Raw genomic sequence first — 16,716 nt, forward strand, 5'->3', positions numbered from 1 at the left:
CTCGTGGAGATTGGGTCAAGAGGCAGCTCACCGGTTTCGCTCCCTGCATATTTTCACATGCTATTCTGTGTCTTCAGGCTGTCTGAGATGCCATCTGAACATGTGCAACCCAGCCACAGCATCGAAGCTTGTTAGTGTTGAAGTTCTTACCCTGCTTTCCCCGCCCGGGGGAAGCATTCGGGTGTCAACAGCCACACCACGGCACTTTGTTCGACACATTGCCGAGGATGGAGTGTCAACGGGCCAGGGGGATCGGCAGTGGGATGCTTAACATTCAAGGGAGACGGCCCGGAGCAACATCAAATTCCAGGGCAGCGCCACCTGTCTCGCCGGCCGGCGTGTCCGACCAACCCCGACCGCCTGGTGACAATGGCCGCGCACCCAGGTTTCACGTATTGGCAGAGCATGAACACTCCAGGGTCGCGTATCCGAGTCATTTGCGGCACCGAGAATGCCAACGCCGGGTCGGTCTCGGTGACGCGTTGAGGCTGATAAGAGGGTTGCAACATCGAGCTTCCAGATAACACCCCTGAGCCGGCCCCTTGGAGATTGACACCCGCCAACACCACAACACACGCGTATGAACGCTGAGGGTGTGCCCAATGCTGATCCGGTTGCATGTCCGAGGCGCATTTCCCAACTGAGCAATGCCGATCACTCCTCGGATTGGTGAACTGCATGGAGCTGGCCCAATAACGACACCATCTCCCCGCCTTGCCTTTGCAATCGCATCTTTTTCGCATCTGCATCAATCACATGTGATTATTCTCCAATGTGTTGACTTTCTTATCGATAGGCTGAGAGTGCATCCTTTGATCGGGTGAGGACCATGCCGCTTTTGATTCGGGCACACGATATTGAGCTAAGATATCTCAAAGTAGTCAAGGCCTCCAATCGTTGGGAAAGCTCTCGCAAAAAATACAAGGCGACTGGAATTCTGTCTTGCGCGAGAGACGGTCTCGAAGCGAGCTTGCACCATATTGGCCAGCGAGTTGTGCATCATGTTTCGAGGCAGTGAGACAAGCTGTTAGACCCCGCGGCGGGGTTTGCCTGTCGAGCCATGTGGCCTGGGCAGCAGCCGAAGCTACAGCAGAAAGAAGAAAAAAAGCAAGTTCTTCGTGCAGCGCGCAGCTGCAGAGGTCGGTCTCGCATCTTGGAGGTGCGAGGCAGGGGCAGCGAGGCTCCGAAGGTCAAGCAGTAGGAGGCTGCGAGCATCATCTGGGTAGCTGGAATGGCAAAGGTCAGTCAGAACAGCTGAAAGCCGCAGGTAAGGTCGTGGGCATGAGATTCAGGAAGTCGAGGCTTCATAGAGCGGGAAGCATCGAAAGAGCACTCTAAGGCGAGGCCATAGCTCGCGAAGCCTGATGCTGTTGAGACAAGAGTCGCGGAGAAATTGCAGCTCTCCGAATCCCACCCTCACGGCAACTGTTGGACTTTGGTAGGTCCCCAGATTCATGAGCTGCCGATTTGAAGTAAGCGGCCTACTTATGTTTGCAGGAGCAAATACCAGAGAGCTCATTGCACCCGAGCCCAGAGTGAGAAAATGTGAGCGAACATCACTGAGCGCAAATGATCGAGGACAGTATGTTGATCTTTTTAGCTTCACTTATTGTCGTCAGATAGATAAAGTAAGTGCACACAATAATGTGCACACATTGAGCACTGCGCCCAGTGCCCGAAGGTATGTAGCTCATGTGGGAAGGTTATCACACACTGGCTTCAAACCTTCAATCCAACCTTTCTGTCTCCAGCCTTGTGAATCATAGGAAATAACCCTACTGCCCCGGGACTAAGGACAGTACATAGTACACTCTATGATTTAGCTGTTGATGCAACTTGAATACCTTAATCAATACCAACTGCGACCACAACCGGTCAGTATTGCACTCCAACCTATCTGCCAACATAGCCTTATACCGGTTTATCCTCAGAATCCAGACTGATTCTCCATACTGGATTATAAGACGATGAAATAGGGCATAAAAACTGCTACCACACCCGGTACTGTCAAATCAAATAAATCACATCAAGATGCCACAAAACTATGCCTGAAAAATCGGCAATTCTAAGTTCTAAAGAATGATAATGGTGAGTGTTGGTGACCGCTCTTTGTCCGTTCATATCGACCAAGGATTTCCCCACAAAAGCAAGTCATCGCATCGATCGTTTTGTTGTATGTATGGTCCGGTGATGGATATGATCAGCTCGGTCTGTGTTCATTAGCATCACGAATGTTAGCCTCACGCGTTCGGAGGCTTTCAAAGCCCCGCCTAACTCCACGCTGGGGAAGTGGATTACTAACGGGCCACGATTAGACCGCTTCCAGGCAACATGCACAGCGGAGATTCAATCCTCTCAATCAACCATCAGTTATGGAAGTCGCTGCACATGCGCGCAGGCGGAAAGGTAAGAACTATGGCCTGGGAGTTATCCTCCATAGCCTACCGTGTAGCCTCTAACCTCGTCGTCAGCCTGCGACTTCTGCGTCTCGCGAAAGATCAAATGCGACTCCATCAAGCCGACATGCTCCAACTGCATTCTTTATGGGGTCGTGTGCAAAATCACAGCTACTAACACGGGGAGGAGGAGAGCTCTACGGGGCAGTGAACCTACGCAAGCAGTGTCGCCAGCGCCGCAGTAAGATGTGTTGCTCTATTGGTCACTACTGCTGATCATATATTCTTGTGCTAATGTGATCTAGACCGGACCGGGTGGATGCTATGGAAGCTCGCCTTGCAAATATCGAATCCCACTTGGCACAGCTCGCAACAGCGAGTGCTATTGAGGGTCCTTCGCAAGAAGCTCACGAGACCATACACTCTGGCACCTCTAACCTAGGAGCAACCAACGGCCTAGAGTCGTGGGGTTCTTCGCAAGTGAACATGTGGAACGACGCCGATCCCACAAACCCAGCATATACAAGTTTTTCTCCTCAGCCAATACAAGGGGATCTGATGAACACAAAGGGACAACCAGAACTTCCACCCTTACCAGAGCTCCTACCCATCGTGGACAATTATTTTCAGAACTACAACCGCCTCACTCCGCTCTTTGACGAACCCACCTTTATGCGCATGTTGCTGGACTGGTATTCGTTCCCTTCGAAGCGCTCGGTGGTTCCTTGGGCGGCTATCAACGTCGTCGTGGCAATCAGCTTTCGCATTATAGACGACATGTGCATGGACAATCCGCGGCTGGCCCTCTGCGTGCGCAACGTGCAGTCCGCAATGGCGGATTTGATGACTTGGAGTGCAGATCTGCTCGGGGTACAAGTGCTCTTAGGCCTATTGATAGTCTTCCAAGGATACCCAGATCCTCAACTGGCGATAGGTTTGGTAGGGAGCGTCACCCGCCTGGCCCAGAGCATGCGTCTGCCCTCGAAACAAGCCCTCATCGGCCACTCGCCCGCCGCTGCATTGCGCAGATGTCGCGTCTTCTGGATTGCGTACATAGTGGACAGAGTAAGCAAGCCTATAGCATCGCTGGAGAGTCGCTGACCTTCTAGGACTTGTCTCTCCGAGCCAAAGCCCCGTATACCCAGCTCGACGGCGAGACAGACGTAGAACTTCCCGAAGAGGATCCCGAAGATGGCGTGGGCGTCTTGCACTCGACGAAAAACAATGCTCGGTTCAATTACTTGCGCGCCCGCGTGCAGCTTGCTTTCATCGAAGGCAAAGCTTACGACGTTCTCTACAGCCGCAAGGCGCAGAATCTCAGCCCGCAACAGAGACTGGCCAGCATCTCTCGCATTGAACATCTGCTTTACGACTGGCACAAGAAAATCCCGCAAGAATTCCAAGACGCCGAAACCGTGGGGAAACTCCCGCGGATGGACATTCAGACCATCATGAACCTGTACTATCGACACTTGGAGTGTCTGTTTAGGATCCACTCGGTGTTTCTGTTTGATGATGTTTGGCTGAACCGGGTCAACTGCTACCTCTCCCCGACCGTCATTGAGATTAGAGAAGACGAAGCAGACGGGGAGGTGGTTCGCTCGAACCTGGCGCCACTGCCCAGCGGCTGGGGAGAGTGTGTCAAGTATTGCCGATACTGTCTGAGATTGGCTAACCTGGGCAAGCCGACAGAGTATTCCTTTTGGTAAGTTCCTCTCCTACGGCCTGGTAAATCATACCTAACCACCTACAGGCTCCAGACATGTGGCGCCTCGTCGTGCCTCATCATCCTCATCGTCAACATGATTGAGTTCCCCGACCACGAACTCGTCGCAACGGATCGAGAGTTGATCAACCGCGGGCGCGAAATGTTCAGCCAGAGGAAGCTGAAAGCCACGCACGAGTACTGCGGTCTGCTCAGCATTGCCGACAGACTGGATCGACGGGCTCGTGGGCAGGTGAAGCGTATCGCCCAGCGGCACGTAACGGAATTCTCTGCTTTGATGGATGATGACTTTGTGCCGGCGTTTGAATGGGCGACTTCGGCTGAAATGGACATGTAATCATGGGCTGGTCGCGGTCGGTCGTTGGCTTAGGAAGTGAAGAGTTAACTAAGAACATATTGCCAAATTCTTTCCACTTGTCGGTTTTGTGCCACTGGAAACAACCATGGACGCCCAAACATCGTATCCGAGTCCGTAGACACGGAGTTCCGCGCAGAGTTGTGGGGCTGCAACTCCGTGGAGTTCCGTGCGACTCCGTGTACTCCGTCTCTGTCCCGGCCCGTACTTGTCCCCAATGAAAGGCGACAGCAGTGGGATATTAACATGAGCTTGGCCGGGAAGAAACACAGTGGCTCTATTGTGAAAGGAGGGATTAATAGCAGGGAGATAGTATAAATACTACACTCCATCTCCCTAAACGCCCTCTCTGTTGATCACATCCAGAACGGTATAAATAGTAGATCAAAATGGCCGGCACAGTCCTCATCACCGGCGCAAACGGATCCCTGGGCCTCCCTTTCGTCGAGCGCCTCCTAGAATCCTATCCATCACACACAATAATCGCAGCCGTGCGCAACCCTTCGCCAGAATCAGACCCGAATACCGCAAACCTCGCCCGCGCAATATCCTCCCACGCCGACGCGCGTGCTCACATCGAAGCGCTCGACCTCGCCTCGATCGAAAATGTCCGGTCGTTCGCCAACCGTGTCGCAGGGCGCATTTCCAAAGGCGAGGTGCCCCCGCTCGCTGCCATCGTCTGCAATGCCTTTACGTGGTCGCTGAGCGGCCAGCAGGCTACCGCAGATGGGTTCGAAAGGACGTTCCAAGTTGGCCATCTGGCTCATTACATGCTTGTTCTCAAGTTGCTCAAGTCCATGGCTCCCAATGGGCGAGTTGTGATGCTGGGTTCCTCCAGCCACTACCCCGAAAAACCAGTCCCTATTTCGAAACTTGGTGCCGACTTTCCGAGCGAAATCGACACTCTGATACACCCAAGCTCTGACGACCCTGGAGATGAGCATGACCGAGGTTTCCAACGATATGCCACCACGAAACTGGCCAACGTCATGTTCATGCAGGACCTAATCGAGAAACTCCAGCAGGTATGTATTAAGCTCGCCTGCCTTTACCAGCAACTACAGAGCACAACTCTCCACAAGTTGACGATAGACGTGTAACTAACGGCGATTTTCAGGACCCCAAATTATCCAGCATCGGCGTCACAGCCATGGACCCAGGAGGTTTAGTAGACTCGCGAGCACACACGCACCAAAAAGCCGCCATCAGGGCCGTATTCGCAGTTGCCAACACTCTGCTGCCTCTCGTAGGGCGGTTCACTTCGGAAGTCCGCCGATCAGCAGACTCGGCCGGAGACTTGGTGGAGCTGAGCGTTGGAGACAAGTTCAAGGGGGTTAATGGATACCATGTCGGGATCAAAGCAACGGAGCCGGCCAAGGTGGTTGGAGACGAGGCAAAACGGCTGCTTCTTTGGGAGGTGTGTTGGAAGTGGACTGCGATGACCAAGGGGGAGACAATCTTAGGAGATGCCCGCAGATGATGATGAAGAAGTGTGCATACCTATAGTTAGGTATTATATGCCCGTGCCGCTTACACAATCTAGTCAAACCAAGCCCACTATTTGCATGCTTGAGTTTTTGAGAGCGGTTTTCTGGATCGAACAGCCTTCTCGGTAGATTGCCAAAGTAAACCCGGTTGGATATCACTCTCGCTTAGATGGCAATCGTTTTTCAACAAGATTGATTGAACAAGTTAAATAAAAGCATGTAGCGCAATGTCCCACAGACTATCGTTTCTGTCGACTTCACGTGTACCCATGACAAGCTTCATAACTAGAGTGTAATTCTAGACCCGCCGAGTGTTTAAAAATGAAGATGATGTTCTAGGAAGAATCTCCGCCTCCCCCGTCATGCGCCGTTCTAAGGTATAAAGGACACCCCCCGAGCAAATGACTTTAGTTCTTTTTTACAGACAAGGAAAGAGTTTGCATTTAGTACAACTAGAATACTTGTTAGTAATTGTATCGAGAGTGCGTTTAGGGTCAACTTACCCAGTTGAGTAGCCACATGGCACCCAACATGGCTACCACGTGGATCCGCAGGTCCGATCCTACGGCCTTGACGACTCGAGAGGCGCGGTCAAGGGTATGGCCCTGAAGAAGGCTGTAACCGCCCCAGGTAGGCTCAACAATCTTCAGCTCCTGGTCCTCCTCGTCATAATCTGTCTCCTTGGGCTTGTCCGTAATCAGCTTGACAATGATACCAGAGGCCTCGGCTACGCAGTGGCTGAGCCAGATGAAAACGGGCACAATAACCACCAGGTCTCTCCACCGGTCGCCGAGCAGGCTACCGTCACCACCCCGGAACATGTCCAGGAGAAGAACACCTTTGGTGTCGGCGGCCAGGTAAATGTGGTACTGGAGGACAAAAGTCTCGAGAGAGCAACGGCCCAGCCATGCGGATGCAGTCGAGTAGTAGTTTCGGAGGGGAGTGAAGCAGTTTCGCAGCGCGATGAAGCCCAGGATTGGCAGGAAGGACACGAAGCTGTGAAACCAGTTGTAATCCTGCTTAGCCTCAAAATGGTAAGCGAAATTGCAATAGCCAGCGATGGAGAATAGTGCGGGCACGATGGCCGTCTTGTAGTTGGTGAGCCAGGACTTGTCTCGCGCAACTCGCTGTTGGACGAGACCTGCAAGCATGCCGACGAACACAACGACGCCGTCGAGACTTGCGCGGAATTCCCACTCGTGGAGATCCCATTCGATGCGGAAGACAGTCTTGAGGATGGAAAAGACCCAGCTGGTGACGGGGGTCCACCTCGTGATGCCCAAGTTGAGGATGAGGGCGACTGTGATCTTGCACAGAACTGCTGTAGAATTATCGTTGTACTTGGAGCCAATGGCCATTGTCAAGTAGACAATGATGAACCAGTAGCTGACGAGGGGGGCAAAGTAGTAGAACATGTAGTCGGTGTTCATGACATAAGGGAGGGCGCAGCTGAGGATGTTCATGCGCAGCATGACAGCGGCAACACGGCGGAAGGAGTAGTCGTTCTTAGACAGGAAGTAAATGGTATGACCATATCCAGTCTGGAAGAGGTAAGACGCAACAAGCAACCGAATGAACATGTAGATTCCGAGATGGGTCGAGGCACCGGTCCAGTGGTAGACGAGAATCACGGCCTGCATCCAGCCCTTCCACTCCTCGGTCTGGTCCCGCGAAAGGATACCGGCGTCCTCCTTGACAGGGGCGGCGGTGACGGGGGCAGCCGGGGTCCGCGCCTGTCGGGGTTGCGTCTTGCGGATGGTGACGAGGGCGAGAACGGAGCAAACGGCCAAGAGGATGAGGAACTCATTCATGACAAACTCCTTGTTACCCTTGGCGAAGAGTTGAGTGCGATCGGCAAAGTAGCAGAACAGCAGGGCTACGGCGAAGATGCCGACCTTGAGGGAGAGAATCGGGCTGCGGGTAGATTCAGAGCCGTTGAAGATGTCGATGATGTCGAAGACAGTACAGAGGATGACGTAGAGAACAGCCACGCCCAGTACGATGATCTGGATCCAGGTCGGAGAGCCATAATCGGTGCAGCAGGTCCTGTTGTAGGGATAGCCCTGGAGCTTGTCGAGCTTAGCATTGCAGCGCATGTTGAGGAGGATTTGGGCCTTGATCTCGGCGACGGAGTCAATGACGTGGAAACCCGTCTCAAATCGGTCGACCATGGCCTCGGGCTGATCGTGGGACAATTCGGGAAAAGCGTTGATAAGGGGGAAGTTGCGCTTAGCGGAAATGTCGACGAGGAATTCGTCAATGGCCTCAACCTCGCCCTTGTGGATGCCATTGGGGCCGGTACGGTGCGCAGGGAGCTCGTCGTAGAAAGGAACGGCCACGGGAGCTACGAAGAGTTCATTGCCGACGCCGTCGATGGGGTCCATGGGCGAGGTGCCAAAGGTGGGCAGGTCCTGGAGGCGCAGGATGTCGGTGATGTTGTTGAAGGCGGATTGAAACTTGGTGAGGGAATCGGGCTCTTTGTAGGAGAGCACATACCAGCTGCCAGCGCCGAGCATGATGAGGCCAGCGCTCTTTTGCTCCTCAATGGGGACGGGGTTGTGCTTCTCCTTGGCGAAGAGTTGAAGCTCTCTGGTGAGGTTGGCGTTGCGCTCTCCGGTCTCGAAGTAGGGGTTCCAGATTTGCTTCATCCGGACGCCGGCGAAGGTCATATCATATGACGAGTGAATCTCGGCATGCTCTCGGCCGTAGTGGGCCTTTTCGGGTTCCAGCTAAGGTGAGGCATCACGATCAGCAAGGTGTTCTTGCAGTGCTCAGAACAGCAAAACATGAAGGGGCAATACTCACGAGGCGGGCCATCCCCCAAAAGACCTGTCGAGTGGTCGAATCGCCGGAAAAGACCAAATGTCGATCTCCGAAGCAGGTCTGGATGTCTTTCTTGGTGTAAGTGCGCATCATGCAGCCGTCGGGTTGCCAGTTGGTAAAGGGCTTGCGGTCGCCATGCTCGTCGGGCTCGTGGATCCAACTGCCCTTTTCCAGGACAGCTCTGCATCGGTAGGGGTCGTCGCTGGTGGAGAGGCTTTCGAAGATGATGGCGAGAACGAGGATGACGGCGAAGGACACAGAGAGTAGGCGGGCGGCCATGCTCAAGGTGGGTTGTGAGTGAATCATGTTGAAGATGGAGATGAGAGAATCTCAGGGTGAGTGGTGACGATGTCGGCTTTGTTGAAGTCGACTCGAACGACGACAAGGGAAAAGGATGAACAAGGCGAGCGAGTTGTTGAAGGACTGTGTGATATCAAGAGTGTGCCACTAGAGGGCGTGGCAGCTGCCAGTCATGGATGCAGCCAAGCCAACGAAGGATCGGATGGCAGGAGCGATGGGTGCACCGGTGGTTTGGTAGGAGAAGGGAAGGATCGCTGTGAGTGGCTGCTTACAGTCGCAGAAAGGCGAGAAGAAGAAGCACGGAGAGTAGAGCAGCAAGGGCCACAAGAGCAGTGAAGAAAGAATGAAGGAAATAAACAAACCGCAGCAAGGAATGAGGCGCGGGAAAACCTCAGTTAAGAAACACGAAAGAAACGAAAAAGGCCGAGGCGAGGGTTGCGCAGGGCGAGGGATGTGATATGGAGATGGCGATGGCGATGGGGGAGGGAAGAAAAGAAGGGTTAAAAAAGGAAGAGACAGCCGCAGGAGGGAAGTACAGTACGGTAGTTACTGTGCACCTGGACTGGACTGTGCAAGGCGGTGGAAATACCAAGCGTCCAGAACCCGGTAAGGGATGGACGATCGATCATGGCTACGCAAGCAAGCAAGCATGCAAGCAAACAATCCCGTCCAAAGCACAAAGCACAAAGAGAAGGGTGTTTCTGTAGGGAACACGCCAGAGGAATCCTGGGCTCAAAGCGCGCCAGTGCAGTGGGAGTGGACCCAGGGCTATTTACAGGTGTCCTATGCCCTGAATGCCCTGAATATCCTGCAACCGTCCCCTGCAGCCGCCACCCGCCCCCTGCAGCCGCCGGAGCCCGCGCGAACCAACAGAGCAGCGACGAGCAAAGACGAGACGAATATTCAAACGCCCAGCTCGCTGCCCATACAACACGCAAACAAGCTACTCATCGTCTCTTCAGAGCGAAATCGCGACAAGCCAAGCTCATCCTCAAACCGACATCCCAGCGACCATGATCTGGTTTGCACTCCGCTTGTTGCAGGGGAGGGGGCGTGTCGTGTCGTATCAACGTCACACGCCGGCCGTCCCGCTCGACAACACCCCATGCTACAGAGCACAAGCTACGACGTGCCCTTGTTCTGAAGCAACCGCTCGCCGGAAAACAAGCTTCTCTCCACGTTTGCACCGGGGGGTGTGCGGTGCACTAGGCTGTTTCGCGGCCCCTAGTCGCCCTTCTCAAACCAAGCCGAGACGGCCTGCGGATGCAGAACGATGGGAGGGCAGGATTCTGTAGCTATTCTATCCGTACACTTATTACCTGTCACTGCCCTGCGTAGCTTTGCTTATTATTAGTACTTACAGTAGTCTTCAGACACAAGACAATCCCAATTACTCTGTTACTATTCACGACGACGAGCGTCAGGCCATGCGCCGAACTCTCCACCGCACCACAAACCAGCCGCCATGAACCAACCGCCTATGGGTATGTAGGGATGCCACCCATTAATCTGGATTCCAAGTTCAAGCGAAGCCTCAGCTGTGTTTGGATCAACTACGCAAACCACCGCCGTGTATATCGCAACGCTATGTCTGTCTCTAGGTAGTCAGAGCCCAAGAATGACGGCCTACCTACCGCAACTGGGCCCACTAACCCTGCCCCCTAAGCCTGCACCACTGGAAGCCCGCCCTCACCATAACTCACAACTCATAGCGCCTATGGTAGTGCGGGATGGGCGTAGACTGTCATGCGCCTCAGCGCCTACTTCTCCCTCGGCGCCTAGACTTCTCTAACATGACGTCTCCATGTCTCACAAGCCACAGTGTCATGTCTGCGCCGATGCCCGGATTAATACTGTACAAGGCATGTCGTCCCTGTCCTCCCTGATGACATGCCGACCGACTGTGAATGGCTAGCGGGCGGGTATAGCGGGAGGGCCGTCCAAGACAGTCTCTGTGTTCTCGACCAAACCGCCATCGCGGCCGTGCAAGCCACCACAGCGTCAGCAACACGACGCACCGCTTACAACGGCTTGATAGCAGCTTCATTTGCGATTTGGCTCAAATGAGGCCGCGCAACCATCTACGACGCTCGTATTGCCTCATCGCCTCGATGTTGAACGCCATACTTTCCCTGTTGCTGTCGTGGTTGTGCCATCTCCTGTTGATCGCTGCCCGTCATAGAGAGGGCTTCAGGCGGACCGCTGGTGGAGCAGGTTCCTCTTTTGGCTCTCTGCCCCCAGCTCAACCCAATCACGACATCCCCGCCGCGCGTCGACGCCACCAATTCCTCCATTCATGTGTCTCAGTCTCTCAAGTCTACGTAGTAGTACGTTGTATCCTCTGTGATAGTAGTCCAGTTGCTGAGCCCCGTCGATTCGCGTTCTTTGTCCAACTCCCCGTTGATCCGTCTATCCGTTCGCTCCCCTCCGCTGGTAAGGCGCGCGTCCCGACCCGCCGTCTTCTTTTATTCCTTCTTCTCCCCTACTGCAGACCTCCCCCTGCCACAACAAACCGTGTGCCGAGGGCGGCCAGACATTCAGGGACAATCAGATATCTACAATATCCACCTCCCCCAAAACAGATGCCAGATTCCGTCGCCCAGTGGTGGAATCCAATCGCCGCCAAGCTTCCATTCGCGAATGGACACAGTGCCTACAGCCAGCCTAAGCGTCTGGGATCACGTCTGGGATTGACATTTGCACTCCACACCAAGGGGTTGATGCGAGCGAGTTCCCCTTGTTCCCGCTTTTATCTCCACCTGCCTGTCCATTCAATTCCATTATCCCGTACATTCCACTCCGAGTCCACCGTCTAGAATGTCTAATTTCTTTTTGTCTACTCCGGAGTTATTCTAATGCGGCAAAAAGGCACGCACGCCTAACATCCAGTTTGCCACTCCATCGAGATCGATCGTGCATTCATAGAATCAATCCCCCCATGTGGGTGAGACGCCGAGACCTCCATCGCTTCTACAGCTCAGGCCCAAAAACGGCCACGGCGAATCAAACAAAACTTGGCGTCTGACATTCAGCATGCATCCCCCCGCCAAGCCTTAGGTGAAGCAACCCCTTGAAGCTTAAGCTCTTCATCATGATTAAACATGGGCGCCCTTACGGATAAACATCCAAGGGCTCATCCACAACAACCGCCATCATTTGTCATTCTCCACCGGGATCCTCCCCTGCAGTACTAATCTCTATAATTGGGGTATACGTCGTGCCTCCCCCAGCTGCCATCATTCTTCTCTCAGCCAATAGAGCGGCCGTCTAATAGAGCAGTTCTTCGACACCAAGCCATCCCAGCAAACGCGTTCATTTGGCCACCAATACCATTCCCCATACCCTGTGACAGAGCGGCATTCTTTGCCGAGTGCACAAAATTTCCTCCTTAGACCCGCTAGTACCATATCCGGGGAACCAGACTAAGCGAGATTCCCATTGAAATGTTAACAGAGAGCTTGATTTATTTTGGACTGAGCAACCATCCAACTGAGACTCGAGAAGAAAAACAATCGACATGGAGCACCACGCCAAGCTCAATAGAGTGGTAGACACATTAAGCTTATTTCTCCAGCATCCTGGCTGTCCGCACCATCGTCTTGGCGTTTTCATCGAGAGCTCCAGGGTAGTGGCGATGGCGCAACATGACACGCTGGAGCAAACATAAATAATATCTGTGCCTCGAGAAGCGAGTAACTAGTTGTTCTGGTTATTTTACCGAGAGTTGAGGAGGGTGCACGTAAATTTTGCCATGGCGTCCGTGTAACTAGATTCGAGAGTGCCGAATCGGGTGTTACTTGGGTCTCGGTTCAAGATCTACGTAGTAGAAGCGTGTCACGTAACCAAATCGACTCACTTGCTTCCAAAGACAATTTCTGGACCGCAGAATGGTAGTTTTGATCCAGTTTCCAGCTTAAAAATATCAAAATAATACAATGCCCAATTCTTAATGAATAATTTCCCAATTGCACTCATCTAGAGCACGTATGATTCATGGCTTTGCGATCTCAACACCCTCATCGGACTCGGCACTGCAGTGGTATAGCCTGTAACAGGTCGCACTCAATGCACCTCGGGCCTTTGAACATCTGGCCTCTGCTCATCTGCCGAAAAGCCGGAAAACGGCCGCGTTCAGCGACCAGCCGCTAACCACCCTGAAACGCCACGAGACGTCAACCGTCACTTGGCTCCATTGACACCGTAGCTGAAACAGACTCGAGCTAGGTTGGGATTGTTCCATGCTTTTGATGTCACTTGGCGCAGCCGAGAGCCGAGTTGTCAGCGCTCTGAAGGGTGATCCTTCCTTCGCACACTGCGCGCTGCAACGCACCTGGGACAGTTTAAGGGGATTGATCGACAGCATATTTGATCGACGCTCACGGATTGCTATAATTATCTCAATCAATCGCAGATGTATGCATGTCACAATTAACTCTTCTCACTTTTAAAACGGATTGACTACGTCATCGCTTCCGCGACACTGCCGATCCTTATGGGCGTGGAGTACGCATTGCGTTAAGACAACACACTATAGTTTTCGCGTTGGGGAATTATCAGCCCTTGAATTATGACGATGAAGAAATTAATCACGCAAATATTTGCGAGGACTGTGCGAACCTTTGACATCCTCAAAAACAACCACCGGATGAAAGTCAGATTCCGAAATAAACAGAGGGAACCTAGCACGTGGGCCCTATTCCCTCATCACAGAGAAAATAGCCCTCGTGTCTAGGACTCCCAACCGTTGAAATTTCTCCTGTCAATGAATTTTCAACTAAGCCACTAAGCGCGCACCTCTGGCCAACCAGCAGGGCATCGCAGCCTAGATGACTAGTATTGATGACCTCGGTTGGACCACGGTGTGCCGCTGCGTACATTTCCGCCTCACTTGGAGGGAGAACAAAGCTCTCGACGTCGGGAGTTTCACAAATTTCGGCAGTGAAATTGTCAAACTCCCTCGCGGCATCTTCCTGCTGTCTCTCCTCTGGATTTATGATGTCTATCCGTAGCTCATCGAGAGACGTCGAAAGCACACTGCGGCCGCCCTCAAGAAGATGCAACGCCTTGAATATTGTTAATTACGGTGTTTTGGTACGAGGCCTCCAGAAAGCGCGGCGTGGGCGACTGTAGTACATCTACTGGCATGCATACCACTCCCGGTCTGCGTATAGGCCTTGATCTAATACAGGATGTGAGCAAGAGGCCGTAGGTATCTTAACCGGTGTTGGTACTGGAAGGGTGGTTGGCAGCCTCCAAGAATAGTGCATGCCGTCTAGAGTGAATGATAACGCCATCTGGTTCAGGAAATTCACCAGATCGTAGAAACTCCAATGCTCTCCTCTCGTGATTGAATGGCGTTGTATCCACCAGGAGTTGATAGATTATGGCTAGTCCATCGAAACTCGCTCTTGTTCTTCTCGCGGCATTCTTCACATCACATACATATCTAGGACTTCAAGTCGATAGACCCAGCGCGAATTTGGCATCTTGAGGTAGTTGGATTACATGATCCATATCTGCTACCTCTTGCCTGAAACAAGATCTTTACTTAATTTGATCTCCGAGATTCTGCGAGTAAAAGGACAACGTCTAGTTTGGATCGTTTCCCCAGCAATGGACACGCGTTCTTATGTCATTCGATTGGCTTCACCCAATTCAACTGGCCCGTTTTGGTGCCATTTTAGGGTCATATCGTCCTGAGTGGTTCCATTTCAGCTGAAATGAGCTATCATCAGAATGGTTTCCGATGATCTGTATGAATGCCAAGGTTTTGTTCCAAACATGCCCTGAGTATACATGCCATATCACCAAGCTCCGGCACAGACTCGATTTTGACATTACCGATCTCGGTAAGCTTAGCCTTTCGATCGCCGAAACTGGGAGGATTGGACACCCCACCATTGTCTGCTTTAGCTATGGCTGTTGTAGGGATGCAGCTCCCATACACAAGCTCGTTCACTTCCTTAGAATACATTGTCTGGTTGGATGGTCTATTGGTGGACGCGTCCGCTATATGGTCGCATGGCCGCCTCTCGTTCTCCCAAGATGATGAGCGGCAGATTCGCCGGACAAGGAATTTGACAATAATCATAGGCAATTTTATGGTATTTGATGAATCATGACGACTCAATGTTCAGCGGCAAACAAACTTGACACCTTGCCGAGATATCCTAGCTAGGAATACAGCGCAAGACACAAATGGTACTATTTTCTACACCTCTATCTTAACTGGGAAATTGTACCTGAACCGTTTCCTACTCCCATATTCTTAACTGTATCCATGACCTTGTTGAGTGATTCCGGATCAATCTCATTCTTACTGGCCCAGTCGGTGGATGCTCCTTGGACTTCGCGTGAGTAACAAATTTGCCCAAATATCCTTGATGTCGCTGTCCCTCCCCTCTTACATGACTATCGTCTACATCAAACTAGATGTGAGCTACTAGACATCTCAAGAGATCCGTCAAGGGCCTTTAGGAGTGGAGGAGGTCGGGCGTCCTTGCTCAGCCAGCCACCTGCAATGACCACAAGTGCGATCAATAACTGGGTTCCAAATACCAGGACGAGCCTTGTGGCAAAGCTTCCCGTAACAGGGTCCCAGCTAGGTGTCTGGTTGAAAGCGTATGCCAGGTTGTATATTACGCGAACCATCATGATGATTGACCCAGCCCCAGCGGCCATTAGTAACCACTTGGCGGCCTGGTAGTTAGAAAATTGATCCGTAACTTGAGAGGAGGGAAAGATGCGCCTCCCAGAAAAGTATAACCAAACCAAAATACCACACATAGCCAGTACCGCCACGGAGCAACCAAGCCTATTGAGGTTTTCGTTTTTAACGCCCCCAGAGGCTGTCGGGTCGGGTACTCCACCGTATCCTGTCATTCCGGTACTGAAAGTGATGACGAAATGAGTAACACCGAGGACAATCTTTCGACCGCGTCGGCTTGACGGAAGCGAGACAAGGTTCAGGCTACAAACAATGTCAGTGACGAAGTGAGATAGAGCATCATGGGCACCCTCACCCTTCGTAAATCATGCCGAGAAGCGTCAATGAAAGGGTGGCAATAATTCCGGTAGAAGTAATGAGGGTTATTGCATCGTACTCCTCGGCATCGTGGCGGCGGGTGATGTGGTAAGCATCAGCAATCAAGCGAAGGCCGAAAGATCCCACAAAGATTGGCCAGCATAACATCCCAGGTTTTCCATGTTTGTACGCAATAAGAAGAGTGGGTGCAAAGAGGGTGCCAAAGATGACAAGAGAGGCATAATAAAGCCTAATGGTTTCCGACGACGCAATATCGCGGGCGAGGATATTTGTGGTATGCATGACTGACTCGGGGATGTGAATCAAGGGACTTTGGAAGATTTGAGATGTTGGGATCGCTCAATAAAGAAGTAAGGAGGAATCTTATTGTTCTCTCGAGACGAGCCGGGCTTAGATTTATAGAATGAAGTATCACAACTGACGGTCGTCAATCTTCGGATTCACTTTTGATACATTTTCCGATCAGCGTGAAACTCTTCCAACTCTGCTCGGGGCTGGGTATACGCACTGATCGTTTCCAAGCGTAAGCTTAAAAATCTATTCTCAACGAGAGCCTATTATTCTACGTAAAATACGGAGAATAA

General features: G+C 52.3%; 7 protein-coding genes across 7 annotated transcripts; 5 read left to right on the forward strand and 2 right to left on the reverse strand.

Annotated features, from left to right (window-relative positions):
• Window positions 1-474: 474 nt before the first annotated feature.
• Window positions 475-1,684, forward strand: BGZ61DRAFT_108630 (uncharacterized protein). Its single transcript, XM_046236905.1, has 3 exons — window positions 475-820; window positions 882-1,545; window positions 1,601-1,684. Exons 1-2 carry the CDS (start codon window positions 648-650, stop codon window positions 1,336-1,338), a joined length of 630 nt encoding a protein of 209 aa, XP_046098985.1. The 5' UTR covers window positions 475-647; the 3' UTR covers window positions 1,339-1,545; window positions 1,601-1,684.
• A 639-nt stretch (window positions 1,685-2,323) lies between these two features.
• Window positions 2,324-4,526, forward strand: BGZ61DRAFT_459690 (uncharacterized protein). Its single transcript, XM_046246946.1, has 5 exons — window positions 2,324-2,406; window positions 2,472-2,637; window positions 2,702-3,461; window positions 3,506-4,101; window positions 4,150-4,526. The coding sequence occupies exons 1-5, from the start codon at window positions 2,373-2,375 to the stop codon at window positions 4,457-4,459; spliced, it is 1,866 nt and encodes a 621-aa protein (XP_046098986.1). The 5' UTR covers window positions 2,324-2,372; the 3' UTR covers window positions 4,460-4,526.
• Window positions 4,527-4,866: 340 nt separating this feature from the next.
• BGZ61DRAFT_362943 (uncharacterized protein) lies at window positions 4,867-5,957 on the forward strand (the record flags this gene model as incomplete). The annotated part of the gene is made up of 2 exons (XM_046241393.1): window positions 4,867-5,502; window positions 5,595-5,957. The coding sequence occupies 2 exons, from the start codon at window positions 4,867-4,869 to the stop codon at window positions 5,955-5,957; spliced, it is 999 nt and encodes a 332-aa protein (XP_046098987.1).
• Window positions 5,958-6,407: 450 nt separating this feature from the next.
• On the reverse strand, window positions 6,408-9,093 carry BGZ61DRAFT_537268 (10 TM acyl transferase domain found in Cas1p-domain-containing protein; the record flags this gene model as incomplete). The annotated part of the gene is made up of 3 exons (XM_046254513.1): window positions 6,408-6,416; window positions 6,468-8,693; window positions 8,770-9,093. The coding sequence occupies 3 exons, from the start codon at window positions 9,091-9,093 to the stop codon at window positions 6,408-6,410; spliced, it is 2,559 nt and encodes an 852-aa protein (XP_046098988.1).
• A 206-nt stretch (window positions 9,094-9,299) lies between these two features.
• BGZ61DRAFT_556772 (uncharacterized protein) lies at window positions 9,300-10,231 on the forward strand (the record flags this gene model as incomplete). Its single annotated transcript, XM_046255667.1, has 1 exon — window positions 9,300-10,231. The coding sequence occupies exon 1, from the start codon at window positions 9,701-9,703 to the stop codon at window positions 10,229-10,231; it is 531 nt and encodes a 176-aa protein (XP_046098989.1). The 5' UTR covers window positions 9,300-9,700.
• A 967-nt stretch (window positions 10,232-11,198) lies between these two features.
• BGZ61DRAFT_482973 (uncharacterized protein) lies at window positions 11,199-11,781 on the forward strand (the record flags this gene model as incomplete). Its single annotated transcript, XM_046249437.1, has 2 exons — window positions 11,199-11,414; window positions 11,446-11,781. 2 exons carry the CDS (start codon window positions 11,199-11,201, stop codon window positions 11,779-11,781), a joined length of 552 nt encoding a protein of 183 aa, XP_046098990.1.
• Window positions 11,782-15,510: 3,729 nt separating this feature from the next.
• On the reverse strand, window positions 15,511-16,414 carry BGZ61DRAFT_363421 (uncharacterized protein; the record flags this gene model as incomplete). Its single annotated transcript, XM_046241434.1, has 2 exons — window positions 15,511-16,057; window positions 16,110-16,414. 2 exons carry the CDS (start codon window positions 16,412-16,414, stop codon window positions 15,511-15,513), a joined length of 852 nt encoding a protein of 283 aa, XP_046098991.1.
• Window positions 16,415-16,716: the final 302 nt, after the last annotated feature.

Source organism: Ilyonectria robusta (genome assembly GCF_021365365.1).
Source record: "Ilyonectria robusta strain PMI_751 chromosome Unknown BGZ61scaffold_23, whole genome shotgun sequence".
Taxonomy (NCBI): Eukaryota; Fungi; Ascomycota; class Sordariomycetes; order Hypocreales; family Nectriaceae; genus Ilyonectria; species Ilyonectria robusta.

Bases quoted from the DNA above. Each gene is read 5' to 3' on its own strand.
- BGZ61DRAFT_108630 (XM_046236905.1), top strand. From the start codon at position 648: ATGCCGATCACTCCTCGGATTGGTGAACTGCATGGAGCTGGCCCAATA. The intron at 821-881 runs GTGAGGACCATG...ATCTCAAAGTAG, and splicing joins AGAGTGCATCCTTTGATCGG to TCAAGGCCTCCAATCGTTGG.
- BGZ61DRAFT_459690 (XM_046246946.1), top strand. From the start codon at position 2,373: ATGGAAGTCGCTGCACATGCGCGCAGGCGGAAAG. The intron at 2,407-2,471 runs GTAAGAACTATG...CCTCGTCGTCAG, and splicing joins ACATGCGCGCAGGCGGAAAG to CCTGCGACTTCTGCGTCTCG. The intron at 3,462-3,505 runs GTAAGCAAGCCT...CTGACCTTCTAG, and splicing joins TTGCGTACATAGTGGACAGA to GACTTGTCTCTCCGAGCCAA.